The sequence below is a fragment of the Hyperoodon ampullatus genome (assembly GCF_949752795.1).
Source record: "Hyperoodon ampullatus genome assembly, chromosome: 18".
Classification (NCBI taxonomy): domain Eukaryota; kingdom Metazoa; phylum Chordata; class Mammalia; order Artiodactyla; family Ziphiidae; genus Hyperoodon; species Hyperoodon ampullatus.
In genome coordinates, this window is record NC_136931.1 from 3,756,069 (window position 1) to 3,776,388 (window position 20,320).

The 20,320-nt window shown below is 57.1% G+C and overlaps 1 protein-coding gene across 1 annotated transcript in view; it reads right to left on the bottom strand.

Moving 5' to 3' along the window:
- Window positions 1-1,535: 1,535 nt before the first annotated feature.
- The window catches only part of GSE1 (Gse1 coiled-coil protein), a gene marked incomplete at both ends in the record, with an annotated part of 107,015 nt that continues 88,230 nt past the window's right edge, over window positions 1,536-20,320 (bottom strand). Inside the window, 13 exons of the mRNA XM_079723865.1 lie at window positions 1,536-1,670; window positions 2,372-2,475; window positions 6,281-6,559; window positions 8,262-8,615; window positions 9,410-9,523; window positions 10,976-11,246; window positions 11,485-11,597; window positions 12,819-13,432; window positions 16,041-16,365; window positions 17,172-17,458; window positions 17,920-18,111; window positions 18,709-18,906; window positions 19,345-19,520. Coding sequence (XP_079579991.1) covers window positions 1,536-1,670; window positions 2,372-2,475; window positions 6,281-6,559; window positions 8,262-8,615; window positions 9,410-9,523; window positions 10,976-11,246; window positions 11,485-11,597; window positions 12,819-13,432; window positions 16,041-16,365; window positions 17,172-17,458; window positions 17,920-18,111; window positions 18,709-18,906; window positions 19,345-19,520 — 3,162 coding nt within the window. The remainder of the gene's footprint in view (window positions 1,671-2,371; window positions 2,476-6,280; window positions 6,560-8,261; window positions 8,616-9,409; window positions 9,524-10,975; window positions 11,247-11,484; window positions 11,598-12,818; window positions 13,433-16,040; window positions 16,366-17,171; window positions 17,459-17,919; window positions 18,112-18,708; window positions 18,907-19,344; window positions 19,521-20,320) is intronic.

A 20,320-nucleotide genomic window follows, 5' to 3' on the forward strand; every position in this document is an offset into this window, starting at 1 on the left:
ACCTGCAATAACGGGGGAAAGAAGGGAGGGCTCCCCCCATGCTTCGCATTGAAACGATCGTCCCCGTTCCTAGCCGCTCCTGTGGTTGGCACAGTAAGTCAGTCCAAGAAGAGAAGTCCTGTGCAGACACTGTTCACCCTACTTTCAGGCTGGTACAAAGCTTTGCATCTAAATAAATAAACCCTACACAGTTTCTACTTTGCACCTGCGCAGACTGCTGTAAGACACCTCAGCGTCCTGTCCCAGCAGCCGCTCCCTTCCTCAGAGGCTCTTAACGAAGCCCGCGTGCGCCTGTGCACGTGAAGGTGCACACGCGGTGTCCACCCCTCCTCGCTTCACAGCGTGGGCGGCGGTGGACTGGCTGCTGTCCGGAGCAGGGGCGGGCGCAGGAGGAGGGAAGACGGAACCGTGGCTTTCTACGTCATCATTCTGGTGCAACTCAAAAATGAAGGGATCGCATAGGCGCCAGTGGTAAGTTCTTTTTTACTTTTCTTCTTCTTTAATTTTTAAAAAAACACTTCAATATCTTAATGTCCTGACCAGCAGCAGTACAAACACTAAAAGCAAGGTTTGTTTTTTTTTTTGCCCAGAAAAACAAAACAAAAACAAACAAAACCCCAAACAGGAAAACAAACAACAAAAATCCCTCCAAACCACATATCAAAAATGGCAGGCTTTTTATAACAATAATTAAAGTAATAAAAACATACAAAACTTTGTTTTTTTAATATATATACACAGTACAAGGCTGAAGCACCTTTGACTTTCCTCTCAAAAATTTACGTTTGTATGAAAACACCCCTACCGCAGTAACAATCTGGTGGGTGTGAATAAATGTGTACATAGAGCTCTGTACATTTCCCCCCGTGAAGTAATAAAAGGTACCTTCAGTTTGTTGATACGCTTTTTACCTTTAGGTAAGGTAAGAGCTTTTCTGGGGAAAAGCCTTTGGGTAAGGCTTCAGCACTGTTGCTTTGTGTGCTCCTAGGACCTGTTGCTTTGAAGAAATTTTTGCAGAAAAAGTAACTGAAATAAGCCCTTTACTTAAAAATGCACCCCACCTTCCTTCCACTCAAGTAGGTCTCAGTCCCGGGGAGGACTGAGACCGGCCACCACCCCCTGCAGCCAGAACAACCTGGGTTCTCGAGGCCACATGGCAACACAAGACAGAACACCAACGGTCCGATCCAATCTTACACACCCAGGGGCTAGAAATGATTGCATTTTAGTGTTGGTAATGGAGCCTTTCATCTTCAGATTAAAAAATCATGATGTGGGGAAAGAATAAAACTGCCTTTAAAAAGAAAAAACTGGGTGTGCTACAGGGGTTGCTCGCTGAATTACAAAGGCGGTTCAACTGCACTGAAGTCAAGGCAAGTTCGTCCTTTCTTCTGGAGCCTGGACTCCTGCTTCATGCATGGCACATTCTCATTTCTTTAAGCTTCAAACCTCCCAGTGAAAAATATTAAATATTCAAGGTAATAAAATAGATAATATTTCTATACTATAGGTTCGGCCTAGCGCAAGGGAAACCGTCACCTAGGATATCCCTTAAAGTAACCTCTAGGCCAATGCATTGCAGGCAACGCAAGGCACTTCCGTAAGTGATCCAGTTCTGCCTGGAGTCGCTCCCTTTCTGAAACAATCTTCTGCTTCTGGCTCCTCAACTCCTGGAGAGAGAGAGAGAGAGAGATTCACGCGAAGCACTCATGTCACGCGGTAAGCAGACGTGTGTGTGGAACGCATGAATGCGCCGGAGGCCAACCCTCAGCACTTAGAACCAGTTCTCACTGTCCCCGAGGTTTTGGATTCTCACAGTACCTGCACGCTCTCATAGGAACAGTGTCTGGCGCTGTCTCAGCTTCTACCCTGAGATTTGAAAAATTAGCCCTGCCGCTATAAAACTTTTGCTGCTTCAGGAGTGGCCAAGTTGTAAGACCCGATCTGAGACAAGCCCCCAGCCGGTGGGTGGGAGGAAGCACAGCTGCAGGGCTGAGCCTGGGTGGGGGGAGTCCGACTCGCCTCAAGAGCTTTCCTCCCTCCAGCCTCCTGAGCAAATCACAGGAGCGGGGGAGACTGACGCAGGCAATAAGTAATTCCTCTGAAGGCATATATACACAGCATCGTCACCCTTCCGGGATCAACAGTCTGCAAATGAACGGCGCTTCCCTCCTTAGGCAAATCTTGAGTATTCCCCGCTAAGAGTGTTTTCATCTCTCAAGGGCAAAACTTCCCTTCAAAACTTGTCTGTATGGGTGCTCTTGAACCCAGACTCGAAAGGCTGAACAAAACTAAGCACTATGTGTTTAAGAAAAACCCCCAGGAGCTGATTTTCATTCCCTTCCCCCGCGCGTGGAGCCCTGGGACTCACCGCCATGCTGTGGGAGAGCTGCTCGGCCGTGAGACTGAGGCTGTAGTGCTGGGCCTCCAGCCGCCTGCACTGCGTCTGTAACACCTGCCGCTCTAGATTTTGCTCTGAAAAGACAAGCGATGTTGACACATTTCCTGTATGCGGGGGCCACAGGCCTGGCGAGTGTTCCCTCTCTCTAGAGCAGCCAGCAAAAAGCCCTCTCCTTTGGACCACACGGCTCCCAGCCCTCTCCATCATGCTGGTAAGTACGTTAAGTATCACTAAAGTAAATCCAACCCAGTGGAATGAGGACCAAGGATCCAGCATCAAAAGGCAATTTTAAGGGATCCAGGTTAGCAAGTAATTAAGGATAAATGTATAGCCTTAAAATGCATTTTTCAAAAAGAAAGATAAAAAGATAAGGGTTAGGTATAAAAACTTTTAAGCTGTTAAAAATTTGTAGTTTTAATGAGTAAAATAAAATCTCTGCCTTTCCAAAAGATACTGAGCCTGGTTTTAGCAGGAGAGTGACTTCAAACCATCAAGAACATCCCTGCTTTAACAGTCTCCTCAATAAGTGGTGCTGGGAAAAGTAGACAGCTACATGTAAAAGAATGAAATTTGGAACACTCCCTAACACAAAAATAAACCCAAAATGGATTAAAGACCTAAATGTAAGACCAGATACCATAACACTCTTAGAGGAAAACATAGGCAGAGAACACTCCCTGACATAAACTGCAGCAAGATCTTTTTTGATCCACCTCCTAGAGTAATGAAAATAAAAAAACAAATGGGACTGAATTAAAGGTTTTGTACAGCAGTGGAAACCATAAACAAAATTACAAGACAACGCACAGAATGGGAGAATATATTTGCAATAATGAGACCCACGAGGGATTAGTCTCCAAAATATACAAACAGCTCCTGCAGCTCAGTATCAAAAAAAACGACCCAATCAAAAAAAAAAAGGGCAGAAGATCTAAACAGACATTTCTCCAGAGAAGACATAGAGATGGCCAAAAAGCACATGAGAAGATGCTCAACATCACTAATTATTAGAGAAATGCAAATCAAAACTACAACAAGGTACCACCTCACACTGGTCAGAATGACCATCATCAAGAAATCCACAAACAATAAATGCTGGAGAGGGTGTGGAGAAAAGGGAACCCTCCTGTATAAGCTGGTGCAGCCACGATGGACAGGAGTACGGAGGTTCCTCAGAAAACTAAAAAAAGAATTACCATAAGATCCAGCAATCCCACTCATGGGTATATATCTGGAAAAAACCATGATTCGAAAGGATACGTGCACCCCAACGTTCATTGTAGCACTGCTTACAATAGCCAGGACATGGAAGCAACCCAAATGTCCATCGACAGAGGAATGGATAAAGATGTGTACATAATATACGATGGAATATTACTCAGCCATAAAGAACAAAATAATACCATTTGTAGCAACATGGATAGACCTGATGTAGAAAACAAACTTATGGCTACCAGGGGGGAAAGTGGGGGGAGGGATAAATTGGGGAGACTGGGATTGACATGTGCACACTACTATATGTAAAATATGTAACTAATAAGGACCTACTGTATAGCACAGGGAACTCAGTACTCTGTAATGGCCTATATGAGAAAAGAATCTAAAAAAGAGTGGATCTATGTATATATATACACAACTGAAGCACTGTGCTGTACACGTGAAACAAACACATTGTAAATCAACTCCAATAGAAAAAGAAAAAGAATAAATCCCTCCTTTACATGAAGTGTTTCAGAGAGTGGAAGCCAGGGAAGGCTACCTGACTGATTTTATAGAAGCTAGAACAATCATGATAGCAGGATAAAGTACAATAAAATCAATCTAATACCACTTAAGAATATAAATTAAAAATCTTAGAAGTACTAACAAATTCAGCAAGGAGTAAGCAACATCAGAAAACATCAATAGGTGAAAAACAAGGCTGTCATCTCAGTAAATCTAGAAAATACATTAGTTGACTTTCAACAACGGCACACCAGAAAACTCAGCAGCAACTTACTGGAGCGCTTGTAAAGTTTCACAGAAAAGAGCCCCATAGGTGTCCCTGTTCAACAGCCTACAAATGGTCCTAGGCGATGCAGCGTGACAAAAAAAAAAAAGGAAGTGTATACAAATTCAAAAGGAAAGAATGAAACTTTTTGTTGGCAGGCCTGATCATCTGTGATCATCTAAGGAAAAAGGGACAAAAACTAAAATATCCCCAGTAACAACAACTAGGTGAGACCTAAAGCTAGATCGGATAAAAGGAAAGTCAACCGCTCACGGAGCAAAAATGATTTAACGCCGTATTCATAGGTGGAATAACATCACCATCAAAGATGTCCATTTTCCCCAAATCTATAAAATCAGTGTACCTGAAAATCTAACAGTTTTTTGGGTGGAACAAAAAAGGCGATCCTAAAATTCACCAGGGAAAGCCAAGGGCCAAGAACAGCTGAGCTGTCAGAAAAGTCCAGGTGAGTTACTCCAGACAACAGGGAGCTGCAAAGCTACGGCAGTGACACAGGGACAGGCCAAGAGAGCACCCGGAGACAGGCCTGGGCACGTGGGGAGTACACTGCCTGCCAGGGGCACACCCCATGGGGAAGAGGGTACCCCGTAAACCTCCAGGATAATTGGTTGTCTGGGTGGGAAAGGAGGAGTTACACTGCTACCTTACTCCATCCACAGAAATGAATTCTACGCCTAAGAAAAGCAGAACTTGAAGACTTAGAAGGAAATGCATTTGTTATCATGACCTTGGGGTAGGGAAGGAATTCCAACAAGGCACCAAAAAATAAACCCAGAAAAGATGGATACATTTCACTGTGTTAAAATAAAAAGGAATGCTATTAACACATCTCCTTCTGGATAAATATGTACTTAATAAATTCAAAATGAGGGTTTCATTTGAAGGAGAAAAGGAAGCAAAATGTAGGAGTTGATACTATACATAAAATAGGGTAAACAACAAGGTCTTACTGTATAGCACAGGAAACTATATTCAATATTCTGTGATAAACCCAAAATGGAAAAGAACTGAATGTATAACCGAATCACTGCTACACACCTAAAAATAACACAACATTGTAAATCAACTATACATGTCAATAAAAAGTAAATAAACAAAATGTAGGAATTGACCCTGGTTGTGGCTATGTGGGCATTCCTTTTGATTGTACTCGGCGCATTTTAAAATGCTTACTTTAAAATATTTGAAATGATCATGATATTCATGATAAAAATGAAGACTCCTGTATGATAACGGTAAACAGAATTTGGGAGTGGCAGTGGCCTGGGTTTTGACGTGCTGGTGGCCATCAAGGGTTCGCCTCCTGTACAAAGCACCAGTCCAGGAGGACCACAGAGCATGTGGGGGACACCGCCACGTCGCAGAGACGCTGCACACTTGAGCAGCCTGGCCATGTGGGGCTTGGCTAAGTGAAGCACCTTTGCACTTTCCAGGACCCTTGTACGTAGGCGCAAGTGTCAGGACTGACCGACAGAATGTTTGGAAGTGCAATGGAAGACAGCAGAGGGCGGGCGGGCCCAGGTTTGCGCCGTCATGCTGAGTGGGGACGGGTGCCTGGTGCTTAAATTCCTCCAGTGAGGGCGGCCTCAGGTTAGTCCATGAGGAACTGCCCCTGTAAGCCGGCCCGGGCACCCACAGAAGCCCGAGGAACGGTTCTGGAAATAGGCGAAACGGCTGACGGAGACGTACCTTCCAGTGTTTCTGCCCAGTTGTGGCCCAGGGACCCCGAGAACCCTGAGTGCTAGTGCCACGACTTAGAAACAGTCCCCAGCCCGGCGACAAAATCTGGCGCCGACTGGCCTATTAAGCTTTCCTTCCCCGTCTTTCCCGGGCCCTCGCCTAGGCCTGCCTTCCGCGCCCCTGCGTACCTTCTACGTGTTCCTGGTAAGCTTCAAAAATGGCCTCGATCCCATGCCACTTGCGCTTGGGGGGGTCCTCGTCGTCGTCCTCTCCGTCGTCGTCGTCCTCCTCCTCCGAGTCCGGGTCCGCCTCCTGTGCCAGGGGGCCCTTCCTCCCGGCGGGGGGCTCCTGAGGCCCTTCGCGCTGGGGCAGAGGCAGCCGGCTGGAGGACCGCAGTTCGGGGATGTTGTAGTGGACAGAGGCGTCGACGCTGTGGTTCTGCTCCGCAGACAGCACAGCTGCGCTTCCTGGGGAAGAGAAGACGGCTCATCACAGGGCCTGTGGGGACCTGTGCTGGGGGCAGGCGACAGAGTCAGTGTGACTGAGGTCTCCCCGCGGACAAGACGAAGCATGGTGAGGCCTGTGCCCTTCGGAGACCAAAGACGGCACCATCAGGAGGGCTGAAAAGAGCCATAAAGACGGCAGCAGGTAGAGCAACTAAGCCCGTGTGCCACAACTACCCAGCCTGCGCCCTACAGCCCATAAGCCACCACTACTGAGCCCGCGCGCCTAGAGCCCATGCTCCGCAACAAGAGAAGCCACTGCAATGACAAGCCCGTGCACTGCAACGAAGAGTAGCCCCCGCTCACCGCAACTAGACAAGAACCCATGTGCAGCAACGAAGACCCAGTGCAGCCATAAATAAATATTAAGACGGCAGCAGGCCTGGATTCAATTAATCGCACCACGTGTACGAGATCAGCTGTGTTAGGCCCTGAGCTTCGACATCGTGTTCTGTGAAACTGTGGGTTTGAGCTTGGTCTACAGCAGGCCCTCAGTAAGTATCAGCCCCCGCTCCTCAGGAAATGCAGGTGCTGCTCCAAGTCCCTGAACACACCCCGTGCCCTGCCGGCTACCAGGAGGCCGCTAACTGTGGGGGGAGGCCCTGTGTAGACAAGGTCCTCTCTGCCTTGTGGCCCTGCTGCTGGTGGTCTAACAGGCGCAAGGTGCCTCCCCACGTGGACAGCAGCCTCGGGCAGTCAGTGGGCCAGTACGGCCCAAACTGTCAGGGGCGGGGGTGACTTTAAAGTCTGGACAAAACGGGTGTAACATCAGGGAATGGTTGAAATGAGGCAGGAAAAATGTGTCCTTGGGCCACCGAAAAGCCTCTGTGGGTGTGTCTTAGGGGGGAGCACAGAGGGGTTTGATCAAGTCACATGGTCAAAACATTTCCTTCTTGAAAAATATGGTTCAAGTAAATTCACAACAAACTTCCAATGAAGTGCTCCTCCTGCCTTGGAGGGTTGTTTTCTTTTTAAAGATCACTGCAAAAACCACTGCCCTTTGCTTTTTGAGTATCATTTCATCTCTGCTGACAGCATTGATTACCTGAAGGATACTGACGTCAGAGCTGTATGTCTACAAGTGCTACTTACCTAGTCAGCTCTTCTAGGTTGCAGTAATAAAATGTCTTTTACAGGTTTGGCATGGGAACCACATTACTTTCTTCTGGCTGCTGGCGTGTACAGAAATTTATTTTACACTCAGTAGTGATTGAATCACTGAGGATTCTGTTCTAATCAACGGAAATGAAATGTACTGACCCCTGTTCTCTGACCTGCAGTGATTCCCACCAAAATGTCCAAGAGGCATGAATCTAGGGGCTCACACATGCGGCTGGGGCACCCAGTATGTCACACAAAGTGCTCGCTGGGCCTAGTTATTTCCAGGTGAGTCTGTAGGGGAAGCTGGGAAATCCCTCATCTATAGAAGGCATGGATCCTGTTTTTGCTGAAAAGGCTCCTCGGAGGGCCTTATTAAATTCAGACGGCCTCTCTTGCTAAGCTTCCCTGACATGTGGTCCACGGAGCAGCAGCACCCGGGCACCCGCTCCAAGTGGTGCACTCTCAGGCCCCACCCTAGACCTGCAGAGGCAGAACCTGCCTCTATCGTCAGGTGCCTCACGCATCCCAAGCAAGGCTCCTCAACAAAGCCAGGCGGCCTCGTTACCTCTGTGCTTCTGCAGGGCTTTCTGGGTGGACTGCAGGACGGACTCGTGGAACTGATGCGCGAACTCTTCCGCCACGAAGGGCTCCCACGGCTTGCTCTTCCCGTTGATGCCGTGGGACAGCGGCACGGGGATGTCCTTGGGCGCGGGGCCCCGGATGTAGTGGAGCATGCTCAGGCTCTTCTTGCCCCCAGGGGTCTCGCTCGGCCTGGCTTTCTCACCGCTGGCAGGGGCTGGCTCCTGGGGCCGGAGCTGTTCCAGTCTCCCAGGCTCCGTGGCCTTCTGGATGTCAGACAAGGAAGCAGTGATACCCACAGGCTTCTCCGTATCCAGAGAGGCTTGCTGCGTGGCTGGTTCTTTTAGAGACAGAAAGTGAGGAACGTGTTAAGACCTGCAATGTGAACGGGCCAACCCTGACGTCCAGGGCTTACACTGAATGAAGACATAGGACAAAGGACCCGGACTCTGGAGCCACTTAAGTAAAGGTCAGTGTGCACTGTGTGGTCTGAGACGGGGTGTGTTTAGCAGCAAGGCCATCCTTGAAAGGTGCCCCAGGAGGGCATCTGAGAAGAAGAAGAATCTGAAGGAAGAAGCAAGTCGCTTCCGGTCATCCAAAAGGCAGGAAGTTACGTAGCCCGACCCGACCAGAAAGATCCAATTAAGAGCTGAGAACAGGGCCAGACCAACAAGATTTCCTGCTCCGTCAGCAGGACAGTGCAGGAGAGTCAGAGCCACAAGAGAGAGAGAGAGAAGGTGTGAAAGCAGGTACTGGAGGGGCCTGCAAGGCAGAAAGAGCAAGACAGAGACACCGGGGAAGAGAGTGAAGAAGGGTGGATGGACGGGAGCACGGAGCCCAAGCAGCCGGTGCTGAGACCCGGGACACCACTGGGTGGGCGGACGGCGGCCAGAGCCACGCTGACCACCAGGCACTGTCTGCCGCAGCCAGGACCCTCCCCCAGAACCCCCTGAGCCCCGACTGCCAAGGCTCGCGCTCCGGCCGAGGAGATCCTTCCCACGCGCAGGAAGCTTGAGAGAGATGGGGAGAAAGAAGCACGTGCTGTGTCCAGGAGGAAGACGACCTGGGGTGGTGGCCTGACCCTGGGCAGCCCCCGGGACAGTCCCAGGCGGTGGCGGATGGGGCTGGCCTTACCGCTCAGGGACCCAGCAGGACTGTCCCTCGGAGAGTTCCTGAGCGGGTCTGCCACCGCTGCTGACAGTGCCTTCTGCTTCATGGCCTGGAGCAGCTCAACAAGTCTCTCTTTGTCTATGAGAAAAGCAGCCCGAGATTAACAAGAGGATCGCGTCATTCCTGGGAGGGAAGGACAGCAGGAGTCCAGCCCAGGCCGCGACCGGCAGGCGTGAGTCCTTTAGAACGAGCAACACAGAGCCACGGGGACAGGCTAGGTTTAGAGGAAGAAACTGCACTTTACAGCGAGCCCAGATTCCTCTCAGCTCTTACTACGTAACATTGCAGGTGTGTTCGAGGACAGCTGTGTGTGTGCAGTGAATACCTGGTACCTGCGAGCTTCTGGGGATGAATTCTTACTTAAAAGAGAAAAAAGTTGGCCCCGACACAGGAAGCAACCCCGAAGAGCCCCACAGAACCCTGGGAAGCACAGGCTGCTTCCTGACACAGTCTCCTCCCCGCCGCCTGCCACGCGAGTGCGAATCCCACGACGGCTGCCGTTTAGGGAAAAGGGACACCGACCCGGTGACATCTGATGCCACAGATTCCCGACACAGTTCAGGGGCCTCTCGCGGACTGAAACTGAAGTGGCCACATCCCCGGCGGCTATTCCTCCCGGAATTAAGTCAGGCAGAGAGATGCTCTTTACAAACACAGCTATGCACGTTCCCAGGGATTTGCCCTGGTCATCGTGTCCCTGCCCCTTCAAGAGAAAGCAAGAACTCCAGCTCACGGGTTCAACACAGAAACTGAATGCTACACCCCCACTAACGAAATAAGTGAAAGCAACTAGATGACCAAGAAGCACTTTTGCTTTCCTCTTCCTTCTGGAAAGAGGTGAGTGGGCACCAGCGAGGGGAACGTGGGGGGGTGTGTGCCCCAGGAAGGCCTGCTGTTCACCTGCCCCACCATCCTGGCGCTGAGCGAGCGTGAGCGGCAGACCAAGGAAGCAGACGCTCCAGAAAGTGTTCAGACCGCACCACTCCTCCTGCAGGCACCATGGGCTCCAGCCCAAGAGTCAGCCCCGACATGGCCCTTGGTGGCCAGACCGATCTGGAAGCATCTCTCAGGGCAAATCGTCCACTCACAGTGGGTGTCGGCTCTGCCCAGCAGCCACGAGAGAGCAGCCGCCGAGAGAAAGCGCCCGCTGCCGAGAAGCCTGAGCACCTTGCTCGGGAAGGCGCACGTCCACCCCACACCCAGGGCGGGTTGAAGGTGCTGGGAGACCTGACAAGGGACAAGAGCAGGCATCAAGCTCACGGTGGGCTGTACACAGAACGTTAGCGCGTCTTCAATTCCACCCGGGATGAGACAAGAGAAAACAGGCTTTGAAGGGGGCCATGCGAGTTTCCGACGGAGAGAAGTGTGACGGCGGAGACAGTGGGGCAAATCTGTGAGAGCAGAGGGGAGCCAGGAGGAAGCCCGAGAGCCCCAGGACGCCCCCAGGAGCCTGCGGCCCCGCCTCCTTCCTCACAGACCCTCAGCCCTCCTGGTGAGGCCCCGCCCCGCCCCGCCCCGCCCAGGCCTCACCTTTCCTCTTCTCAGTGCTGATGTGGGTCAGGTTGAAGATGGTCAGGAACTTCCTCTTCTCCTCGAAGTTGGGGCTGCTGTTCATCTCGTCGGGGCTGTAGCGGGTGGACAGCGCCAGTCTCGGCGAAGGCGTCTGCCGCTTGCTCTGAACCGTCGGGGGCGACGGGCTTCTTTCTCTCAGCATCCGCCGCCGCTTCCTCCGCTTCTGGGTCAGCAATTCCTCCTTCTGCTGTTGGGTGGTCAAGCCAAAAAGTTGCAAAAACTCTAGCTTCTAGATTGGGAAAGAAAACAAATGAGTTTGAAACCACTGGCAGTGGCGTGCTTCCACTGACCCAGGGGCCCCTCCTGGGGTCCTCGAAGCTCTTGTGCCGTGGCCACTCCACGCCGGGCCCGGGAGGAGGAGGGCCCTGACGGCGTCCCAACAAGCGTGGGAAAGCCCAGAGGCAGGCACCGAGGTGGGTGCCAGCATCCCAGCCCAGAGCCTGACCGCAGCGACGAACCCCAGATACCTCGGAGGACGTGTCCAACTTGAGGGGCGGCTGCTCGGCCACACAGCGGAGGTGGGCCCTGACCTCCTCTTCGTCACTCTCGTCGTAGGAGTCGTCCAGGTCGTAGTAGTATCCTGGAGGAGGAACGGATCTATTCAGCTGGGCAGGGAGCCTCGATTCGCCAGTGGACACACACAGGGCACTCCACCTGGCAGGCCAGGCCCTACTGCCCTTTGAGCACCCCCAAAGCCAGATTCCTTTCACCCCAGGTGGAAATGTGCATTAACCCCTAGTCCTAGGGCTTCTCAGGGCTGGCAGGTAGGGGGCAGAAGGCAGGCACCAGGCCTCCCTTGGATCCACAGACCCCAGGTGACCAGGCGGCCTCCCGGCCAACACCAATCCCCCAGCAGGGGACCGTTCATCACACAGGCCCGGGGCCACGTCCACGGCAGCCCAAGGCTGTCTGTGCACATCCGCTCCCTCCTGCTCGGGAAGGGACAGGCACACTCAGGTCCCCGTCCCCTCAAACGTATAGAGCATGCATGCAAGCAGAGAACAGAACCCCTGCACCCGAGGGCACCGGGGCTCTCCCTCCGCCTTCTCTCAAGGTGAGTGGAGCAGAAAAATCTTTCTGGGGCTCTAAACTTAGCCTAGACCAACAACGCAGACCAACCAAGACTCACTCAGCCTTGGCCCCCGCTTCTGACTAAGAAGCTGAATTCAACACCATGCAGAAGAAACTGGTCTGGACCCGACCCCTCCTGGTCTGACAGGGGGGTGAAGGTGGGGGGACAGCCACGCTTGCCCTGGGCCTGCTCGCCTGTTCTCCGTGGCTCTCTGGGGAACCCAGGGTGCCGCTGGCTGAGTCCCACCCTACCCTGTGCAGGAGCAAGAAGGAGAGGCGGCCAGAGCTCCCGCCGTCCCCCACCCCGCCCACCCGCCTGCAACTGGGACGGCAGCCCGTCCCCCACCCCGCCCACCCGCCTGCAACTGGGACGGCAGCCCCAGGAGAGGAGTCCCCGCCGGGCCCGGGCCGCGCTCTCGACAGCCTCCTCCCCTTTACGCTGCACTGTTAATACTTCAGACCGTCTTGCTGGCCTCTGTTCATCACCTATTAACTGTGTGTGTGTGTCTGTGGAACTGTTTTCACAGACAGTCTACGATTTGGATTTTTGGGATAACGCACATTGTGGCAGGACAGACGGGGGGCCCAGGTCTGTCTCCCCAGCAGAAGTGTCAGGCAGGAGCCAGTGAACCTGCTCCCTGGAGCTGCTGAGACCCCGGGGCAGAATGCCCGAGGGAGGAGGGAGGAGGGAGGAGGGAAGAGGGAGGGCCGCGGCCGCTAGGGACACGACCTTTCTCCTGGGCCTCCCGCCGCCGGCGCTCCTCCAGGTCCAGCTTGCTGACCAGCCTCCGGCGCTGCTGCAGGAATTCATCGTAGACGTAGGTGGGGTCGGGGCCCCGTGGCGCTGGGGGCCGGTAGGGCGAGCCCGGCTTCAGGGGCCCGGGGGGCTCCCCGAAGGGGGCCGGCGGGGCGAGCGGGGCCCGGGGCTGGCCCAGGACGGTCTGGGTGGACGGCTCGAGCTCCGCCAGGAAGTGCGCGGGCGCGGGGGGGAAGGCCTGCGGCTCCAGGCCCCCCGCCTCGCGGGGCGGCGGCTGGTACTTGTCCAGGGGGCCGGCCTCCCGCTTCCGGGGTCCCTCCTCCGCCTTCTCGGGGCAGCAGAGCCTCTCCACCTTCACCAGCGGGACGGCCGCCTGGCGGCTGGGCTCAAACGGGGCGGGGTGGCCGTGCAGAGGGTGGCCCTCGGGGGCGCGCCGTGTCTCCAGCGTGCTGTCCATCAGGGACACCGGGTTCCAGAGGGCCGTGGGCACCGAGTGGTGCTGGGGCTTGGGTGAGATGAGGGGCGGGGGGCCGCCAAAGTGCTGCGGGGGGTCGCGGCCTCCCGGCTCGTGACGGTTTGGTCCCGGCCTGCGAAGGGAGCGGAAACAGCCGTCAGCCGCAAGGGCCCGGGCGCGCCAGCCACCCCGGCCCCCAGGCCGCCTGCCAGGAACCCCGAGCCGGCCAGAGCTGGAGGGGCGGGCAGGCCTCCTCTGGGCCACGTCCCAGGGCTGGAGGGAGGACGGGCCTTCCGCTCCGCCACCTTCTCTGTGGATGGCTCGAGGCAGGCGTGTGCAGGCCCGCTTTGGAGAGGACACGGAGCCTGACATGGGCTCTGCGGGTCTAGGAGAGAGACAGTCCCAGCCCGGCCAGACCCGCTCGAGCCCGTCTCTCACCCTCGACCTCACAGCAGCTCACCCTGTCCCACCGCTTCCTGAATTCTGAGCATGCTGAGAACAGACCCGCCCCCGGCCCGATCCCTCCTCCAGGCGAGCCACGTGGATGGGGCCCGGCCTCCTCTCCCTCTGTGCTCACAGACAGCAGCAAGAGGCCGGCCTCGGGGGTCCACCCGGCCTAGACCTGCTTCCGTGGACACCCTCACAGCCGGCAGCTACGCCCAGAGGGTCTTCAAGGCCCGGGCCGGGGCCTGTCCAGGGAGCCAGGCCACCTGCCGGAGCACGCGCCCCTCACACACAGGCAGGGAAGGAGCCAGAGGGGACCTCCCATCAGACACGCAGCTTTGCCCGGAAGCCAAACTAAGTGCCTCTTTCCTCGGTGCATTTAAAACAACATTCACCTTCCAAAGGACTACGTGGCTACTGTTTCTCCAGAGTTTATCTATTTTTTTAAGGGAAGCGCCACGCTGCCACACTGCCACACTGACCGAGGGTAAGGTCTGAGGGGACGGAAGGGGAAAAGGCAGAGGCCACGGCAGGCACGTGAGCAGCCGTCTCTCAGGGCTCCGCCTGCCTGGCCGAGGAGGGGGCCGGCTAATCAGAGCCACCAAGGCCACTGTGCCTCTGCTGGGCGGATACGAAAGGGAACCATATCGAGAAGCGGTAAGTCCTCAAGTAAACAGCAGAGAAATGAAACCTGTTAGCGAAGCAGTATTTCATGCGCCGCAGGCAGGCACAGGCTGGTTTTCTAACCCGGAGCCCAAGGGCCCGAAAGACCATCAGGTTCGCGCTGCTGTGGGGAGCACCGAGGCCAGGTGAGGGCCAAGGCAGAGGCCACCCCCGCTGGGGGCAGCAGCATACAGGCCCTGACAGCTGCGCTGGGATCTTGCAGCCCCAAGCAGGGGAAGCCACCCTCGAGAGTCAGCGTGCCCTGAATTTATCAGGAGACGCTGGACGTGTGCTGACTGCTCGCCCAGTCCCCTGGGTGTGACGGGGACCAGAGGAACAGAGGGCGGCTCAGAAGCAGACGAGATAGCCCCTGTGTAGCCTCGGACGGGCCCAGAGAAGCAGAGGGACCGTCTGCAGCACAGACCTCGCTGTGGCCACGCTGAGCGGAGCAGAGACCGGAGGAGGTAGGAGACCCAGGCAGGGGCCTGGCCACAGTGCACTCCCGGTCACACCCAATTAGCAAGCGAATCCCCTCAGTGGATGCAGAGGCAGGACTGCTGGATAGGCCAGCCATGCCCAGGACACAGAAAAATACCCACCAATCAGCCAAAGCTGGAGAAAGAGAGAGGGAACAAGTGGACATTTACAATGCCTCCGACCCAGACACCCAGCACCATGGACATCAGGGGACGGGAAGAGGCTCAGAAATCCTCCCACCCGACCTCCTTTGTGCGAAGCTGAGGGCGATGGGCCCGGAGAAGGGGAGCAGTGCCCAGTGTGCCCCAGGCCTGGCCAGGCTCTCGCCACCAACTCTGTGTGGGTCTCAGCCCGGCCCTTCAGAGTGAGCCCTGGAGGGAGGGAAGGTGAGGTGGGGGACACAAGGTGACAGCCAGATCAGCAGACAGGGAGCAGCGAGGCCCCACGGGCAGCTGTAAGAAGGGGCCCAGCTCACAAGGCAGGGGTCCCAGAGACAGGTGCAAAGGCCTCTTGGAAATTTTTTAGAACACAGCTGGAGAAACGGGTATTTTTTAAAATTACAAAAGCAGTAAAATTAATTTTTTGCCTGATTAAAAATTAAAGGGAGTCCCCCTTCTCATTAAAAAAAAAAGTTTGGGGGCTTCCCTGGTGGCGCAGTGGTTGAGGGTCCGCCTGCCGATGCAGGGGACACGGGTTCGTGCCCCGGTCTGGGAAGATCCCACATGCCGCGTAGCGGCTAGGCCTGTGAGCCATGGCCGCTGAGCCTGCGCGTCCGGAGCTTGTGCTCCGCAACGAGAGAGGCCACAACGGTGAGAGGCCCGCATACTGCAAAAAAAAAAAAAAAAAAAGGTTGGGCAGAGGGAGATGGAAAGGACATAATTATTGAATGAAGATTCTCCCTCGCCCTCCTTCAGGAGCCGCGAGCGTCCCTGCTGGGACGCAGCTGGGCCGGGGCTGCAGACACAGGCTACTCGGGGATGGACGCCCCTGAGAAACCAACTTCCCTCCTCACTGCTCCCTCCTCCCGGCCAAAGCAGGGGTTAGAAGGTGACATGAAACACAGGTGACAACACTCGCAGGCTCGCAGGAAGCCAATCACACGCGCTCATTAAACGCAGGCCCCCTCGTGCAGATGCTGCCCCCATCCCCGGGCCCACCTGGCACTCTCAGGCCTGTGCTCCGTGTCCGCGGGCGCCGGCGGCCGGCCCAGGTCCAGGTGCTGCTCCAGCACCTGCTGCCGGAACTCGGACACCTGCGACTGGCGGTCCTCCTTCTCCTGCCGCAGCCGCCGCTGCCGCGCCAGCCACTTCTCCTCCTCGTTGGTGCGCTGGAGGAGCAGGGCCGTGGCCGCACTGCTGCCCGGCAGAGAGAAGAGGCCGTGGGTGGAGAGGAGGCCGGGCACGGGGTGGTGCGGGGCGGCCGCCGGGTGCAGGGGGTGCTGCACGGGCTTGGGCGCCTGCAGGCCCACGTCCTTCAGCTTCTCTGTGGGGGAGAAAGGCTGTCACGGCGGGATCTCAGCACCAGGCTCAGTCCCTCCCCGCTGCCCGTCCGCCCGGAGGAGACGCGCACCACCCTCCAAGGACCTCCCCGCGCCCGGGCCGAGATAGCCGGGGGCATGGATGCTCCCGGGCGCTCGCCTCATCCGGGTGACACGCTGGGTGTGGGCGTGTGGGGCAGGCTCACGCCCACACACCAGAGCAGACTTGAACTCTGGGAATCACCCGAGCCGGTTGCTACAAGTTAGATTACGCGTACGTGTAATAAAATAAAATGTTAAAAACTAAGGTTAAAAAATACTTAAGGGGGCTTCCCTGGTGGCGCAGTGGTTGAGAGTCCGCCTGCCGATGCAGGGGACACGGGTTCATGCCCCGGTCCGGGAAGATCCCACGTGCCGCGGAGCGGCTGGGCCCGTGAGCCATGGCCGCTGAGCCTGCGCGTCCGGAGCCTGTGCTCCACAACAGGAGAGGCCACAACAGTGAGAGGCCCGCGTAGCGCGTTAAAAAAAAAAAAACAAAAAAACAAAAAAAAACACTTAAAACTATCCCTTGCTAAGAATTTTGTTACGTTTCACCACGGTGCACAGTCTTTCAGCTGTCTACCTACATCTGTCTTCTCTGTGTCGTGTGCCTCTCCCCCCGGCTCCCTGTCCGGGGACATGAGGCACGCAGCTTGCAAAAGGCGTGGTGTGAATCTGCTCCAGGCCTGCGGGCAGACGCTACACAGCAGGGCCCTTTCCTCGGGGAGCCACCAGTACGCAGCTCACCAGGCACGGTTCGCCCCTCAGGTACCTGCTCGGGTCGGGGTCAGCTGCTCCGAGGCCTTGCCCCGCTCCTCAGTGGCGTGGCTCCGCAGCCCGTGCAGCTCGGCCACGGGCAGGAAGGCCGGCTCCAGCGCCTTGGCGGCCAGCAGCTCCTTCTCGCGGGCCCGCTGCTCCCGCTGACGCTCCAGCTCCCGCTCGCGCTCCAGCTCCTTCTCGCGCTCCTTCTCGCGCTCGCGCTCCTTCTCGCGCTCGCGGTCAGCCTCCCGCTCGCGCTCGCGTTCCCTCTCCCGCCTCAGCTCCTCGTCCATCTGCATCCTGTGGGGCGAGCAGAGGGAGATGTGACCTCCGCCACGGGGGTGCTTGGGGCCGGGGCAGGCCGCTAGGGAGAACCCCCAGAAGCGAGGAGCTGACACACCCGAGACCAAGGTTTTGAAAAAGCCGGCATTCCCATCCAAACAGTGACGGGAGGTGAGGCGGGTTCTACTCTCGTTAACGCACTAAGAGACTCAAAGTCCGTTAGATCAAAAGCTGTGCACCAGCTCCCGAAGCGGCATGGAAAGCTCACGGCCGGGGAGGACTGGAGATTCTGAGGATGCAGCCTCGTCAGGCACTGGCCAGGAGCTCAAAGCATCCACCGTCAGCGCCCCTTTTGCAGGCGAACAGACCCAGGACCCGAGTGGCCAAGGAGCCCACCTGGCCACACACAAACGGCCCAGCCAGGCTCTGCCATCCAGGGAGGGAAAAGCAGAGGACACCCGGCCTGGGACGGGGCTTACCTCTCGGCACTGAGGCTGGACATCCGCTCCGAGTGCAGCGCCGCCAGGGACGAGTGCGAGAGCTCGGGCGGGTAGCGGACCCCAGAGAGGTGGAGATGCATAGCTGATGGATGCAGTGGGGGCAGGGAGCCGGGGGTGGGGATGGGGTAGAAAGGGGACCGCAGGGCCGACAGGCAGTAGGAGTCGTCCATCCTGTGCGGGAAGACGGGGCTAGTGAGCACGGAACGTACAGGAAAAAAGGCAAGACCCAGCCCTACCACCACGTGCCCCAGCCAGGTACAGTTATTGATCCAGGGGCGCTGGACAGGGCAGGACGGCCACAGAGCCTCCATGAAGGCCCTGCAGAAAGGGTCCACGTCCACAGCCAGACCCAAAGCCCCTTCCTCCCAGAGGCCAACAGATGATAACAGCTCAGGGCTCCAAGGCCCCGCTGGCCACCCCAGGCCAAGTGAGGAGACTTCCAGGTTTGGGGAGGGGTGGTCCACAGCATAACTGCCGACCCGTCAGGGAGGACACGGGAAGCTTCTACATAGAGCAGTGGTACAGCGCCGTCTCCAGCGGGGTTTCCTGGTCGCACACAAACCGTGCGCTCTGCGCTTTAACGCTTACGTGCACCAGTGGAGCCCACTGCGTGCGGGAGAGGGAGGGGCTGGGGCGAGGCCAGCTGGGACAGAATTTCCCTCTGGGGGCAAAGTCCTAACGGCTCACGTGCAGGACTGGGAGGGGCGGCCACCTGGGGTCTCCCTGGGAATCTGGCCCCAACCAGTATCTGCCCAAGGGGCGCCTCACCTGAAGGCCGGGTGGGGGAAGGGGTGCGGGGCCAGGTAGCTGGGGTGGTAGTAGGCCGCAGCGGTGGCCGGGTCCAGGCCCAGGGGAGGCAGGGAGGACACGCGGAGGTCCTCGGCCGTGTGGTAGGGCCGGAAGCTCCGCAGGTAGTCCTCCGTCACCGTGCTGGGGGGCACCACGTGGTGCACGGGCCGCTGGAGGCTGCAGGAGGGACGGACAGAGGACGAAAGGCAGAGGTGAGCCCCAGGCCGGGAAACAGGCTAACCTCCCCGCACTTCCACCATGCCTCCCTCGCAAGGACAGGTCCTGGCAGGAGGCACAGGTGGGCAGCTGCTGCTCCTCGGGCCCCCCCGGCCCCCCGCCGTCCTCACCAAGTGGGCGCAGGGCCGCTATCCGTGGCCTGGAGGGACCCCTGGCCCCGGGAGCCCCAGACTGGGGGTTTAGGGTCGGGCAGACAACAGAGCCAGCCATCGGCTCAGCATAGAAACGGCCAGCAGGCGCAGACGGGGCTGCCGGCCCGGGGCTGAGCCACCATCTGGCGGCTCTTGGGCTCAGCTGGCACAGCCGGCCTGGCGGCCAGAGCCTCAGGGGTCCAGAGCCCAGCACACATGCCCTCCCCGGGCCCCGACCTGCACTTACTTCAGCGGAGGAAAGCGGGAGTCCTGCACCACCGAGCTGGGGGAGATGCCAAAAGGGTAGGGGGTGCTGAGCAGGTGGGAGGGGATGGCCGGGCCCCCTGCCTTCTCCTGGGGCAGCGGGGGCTCCGCGATGAGGCGTTCCCGACCGCTGCCGCTGCCCCGAGAGCCAGCGTCTTGCTAGAGGACAGGGAACAGCGGGTCAGGGCAGGGGCGGGCGGCTCAGACGACGGCCAACGACGAGCCAGGCCTTCCTCCAGACTCGTGGGGTGGGGGGGGAGTTTCAAGCTTTAGAGCACGATCTAGAAATGGCCTTTCCTTATGGTTTTCCACCCAAACCCGCGGTATGAGCGGCGTGGCAGGTGGAACAGAAAGAAGGGAGGACACGGGTTCCAATGATGGGTGGGTCTGGACTGAAACGCATCTGGGCGACAGGAAAGGACAGACGCCCCAAGATCGGACTGGAGTCCAGACGAGTGCCCGCGAGGGGACGCAGCACAGTAGGGCCGCCTGTGCCCTCCCAGCACTGATCTCCCACAGGTCACACGTGCTCCAAACTCAGACGCGGGAGCTGGATGATGGTGGTCTCCACACAACCCCCCAACCCCTGGCGGTGAGCTCTGCACTGCAGCGGCTGTGACAGAACCACGCGGAGCCCCTGGCATGCGCCGGCATCCCAAGGGGCCGAGGCGTCAGCTGTGCTGCCAGCTGCCAGCCTGCGTCACAGATACCTCTCGGCCCACGGTGCCCGTGGAGGACGTGGCCGAGAAGCTGCTGCTGCCCATGGGCAGAGCATGCCAGCCTGTCCCCGGGACAAACCCCGGGGCGGCCCAGGCACCGACCAGAGCACAACTGGCCAGACCTGTCTGGGGGCCTTTGCACACTGATAGGGGCAGGGCCGTGGGCCCGCCTGCCCCAGACTCCCGGATGCAGAGAGTGACCTGGAGCCTGGTGGGGAAGGCAGCCCCCGAGAAACCAGC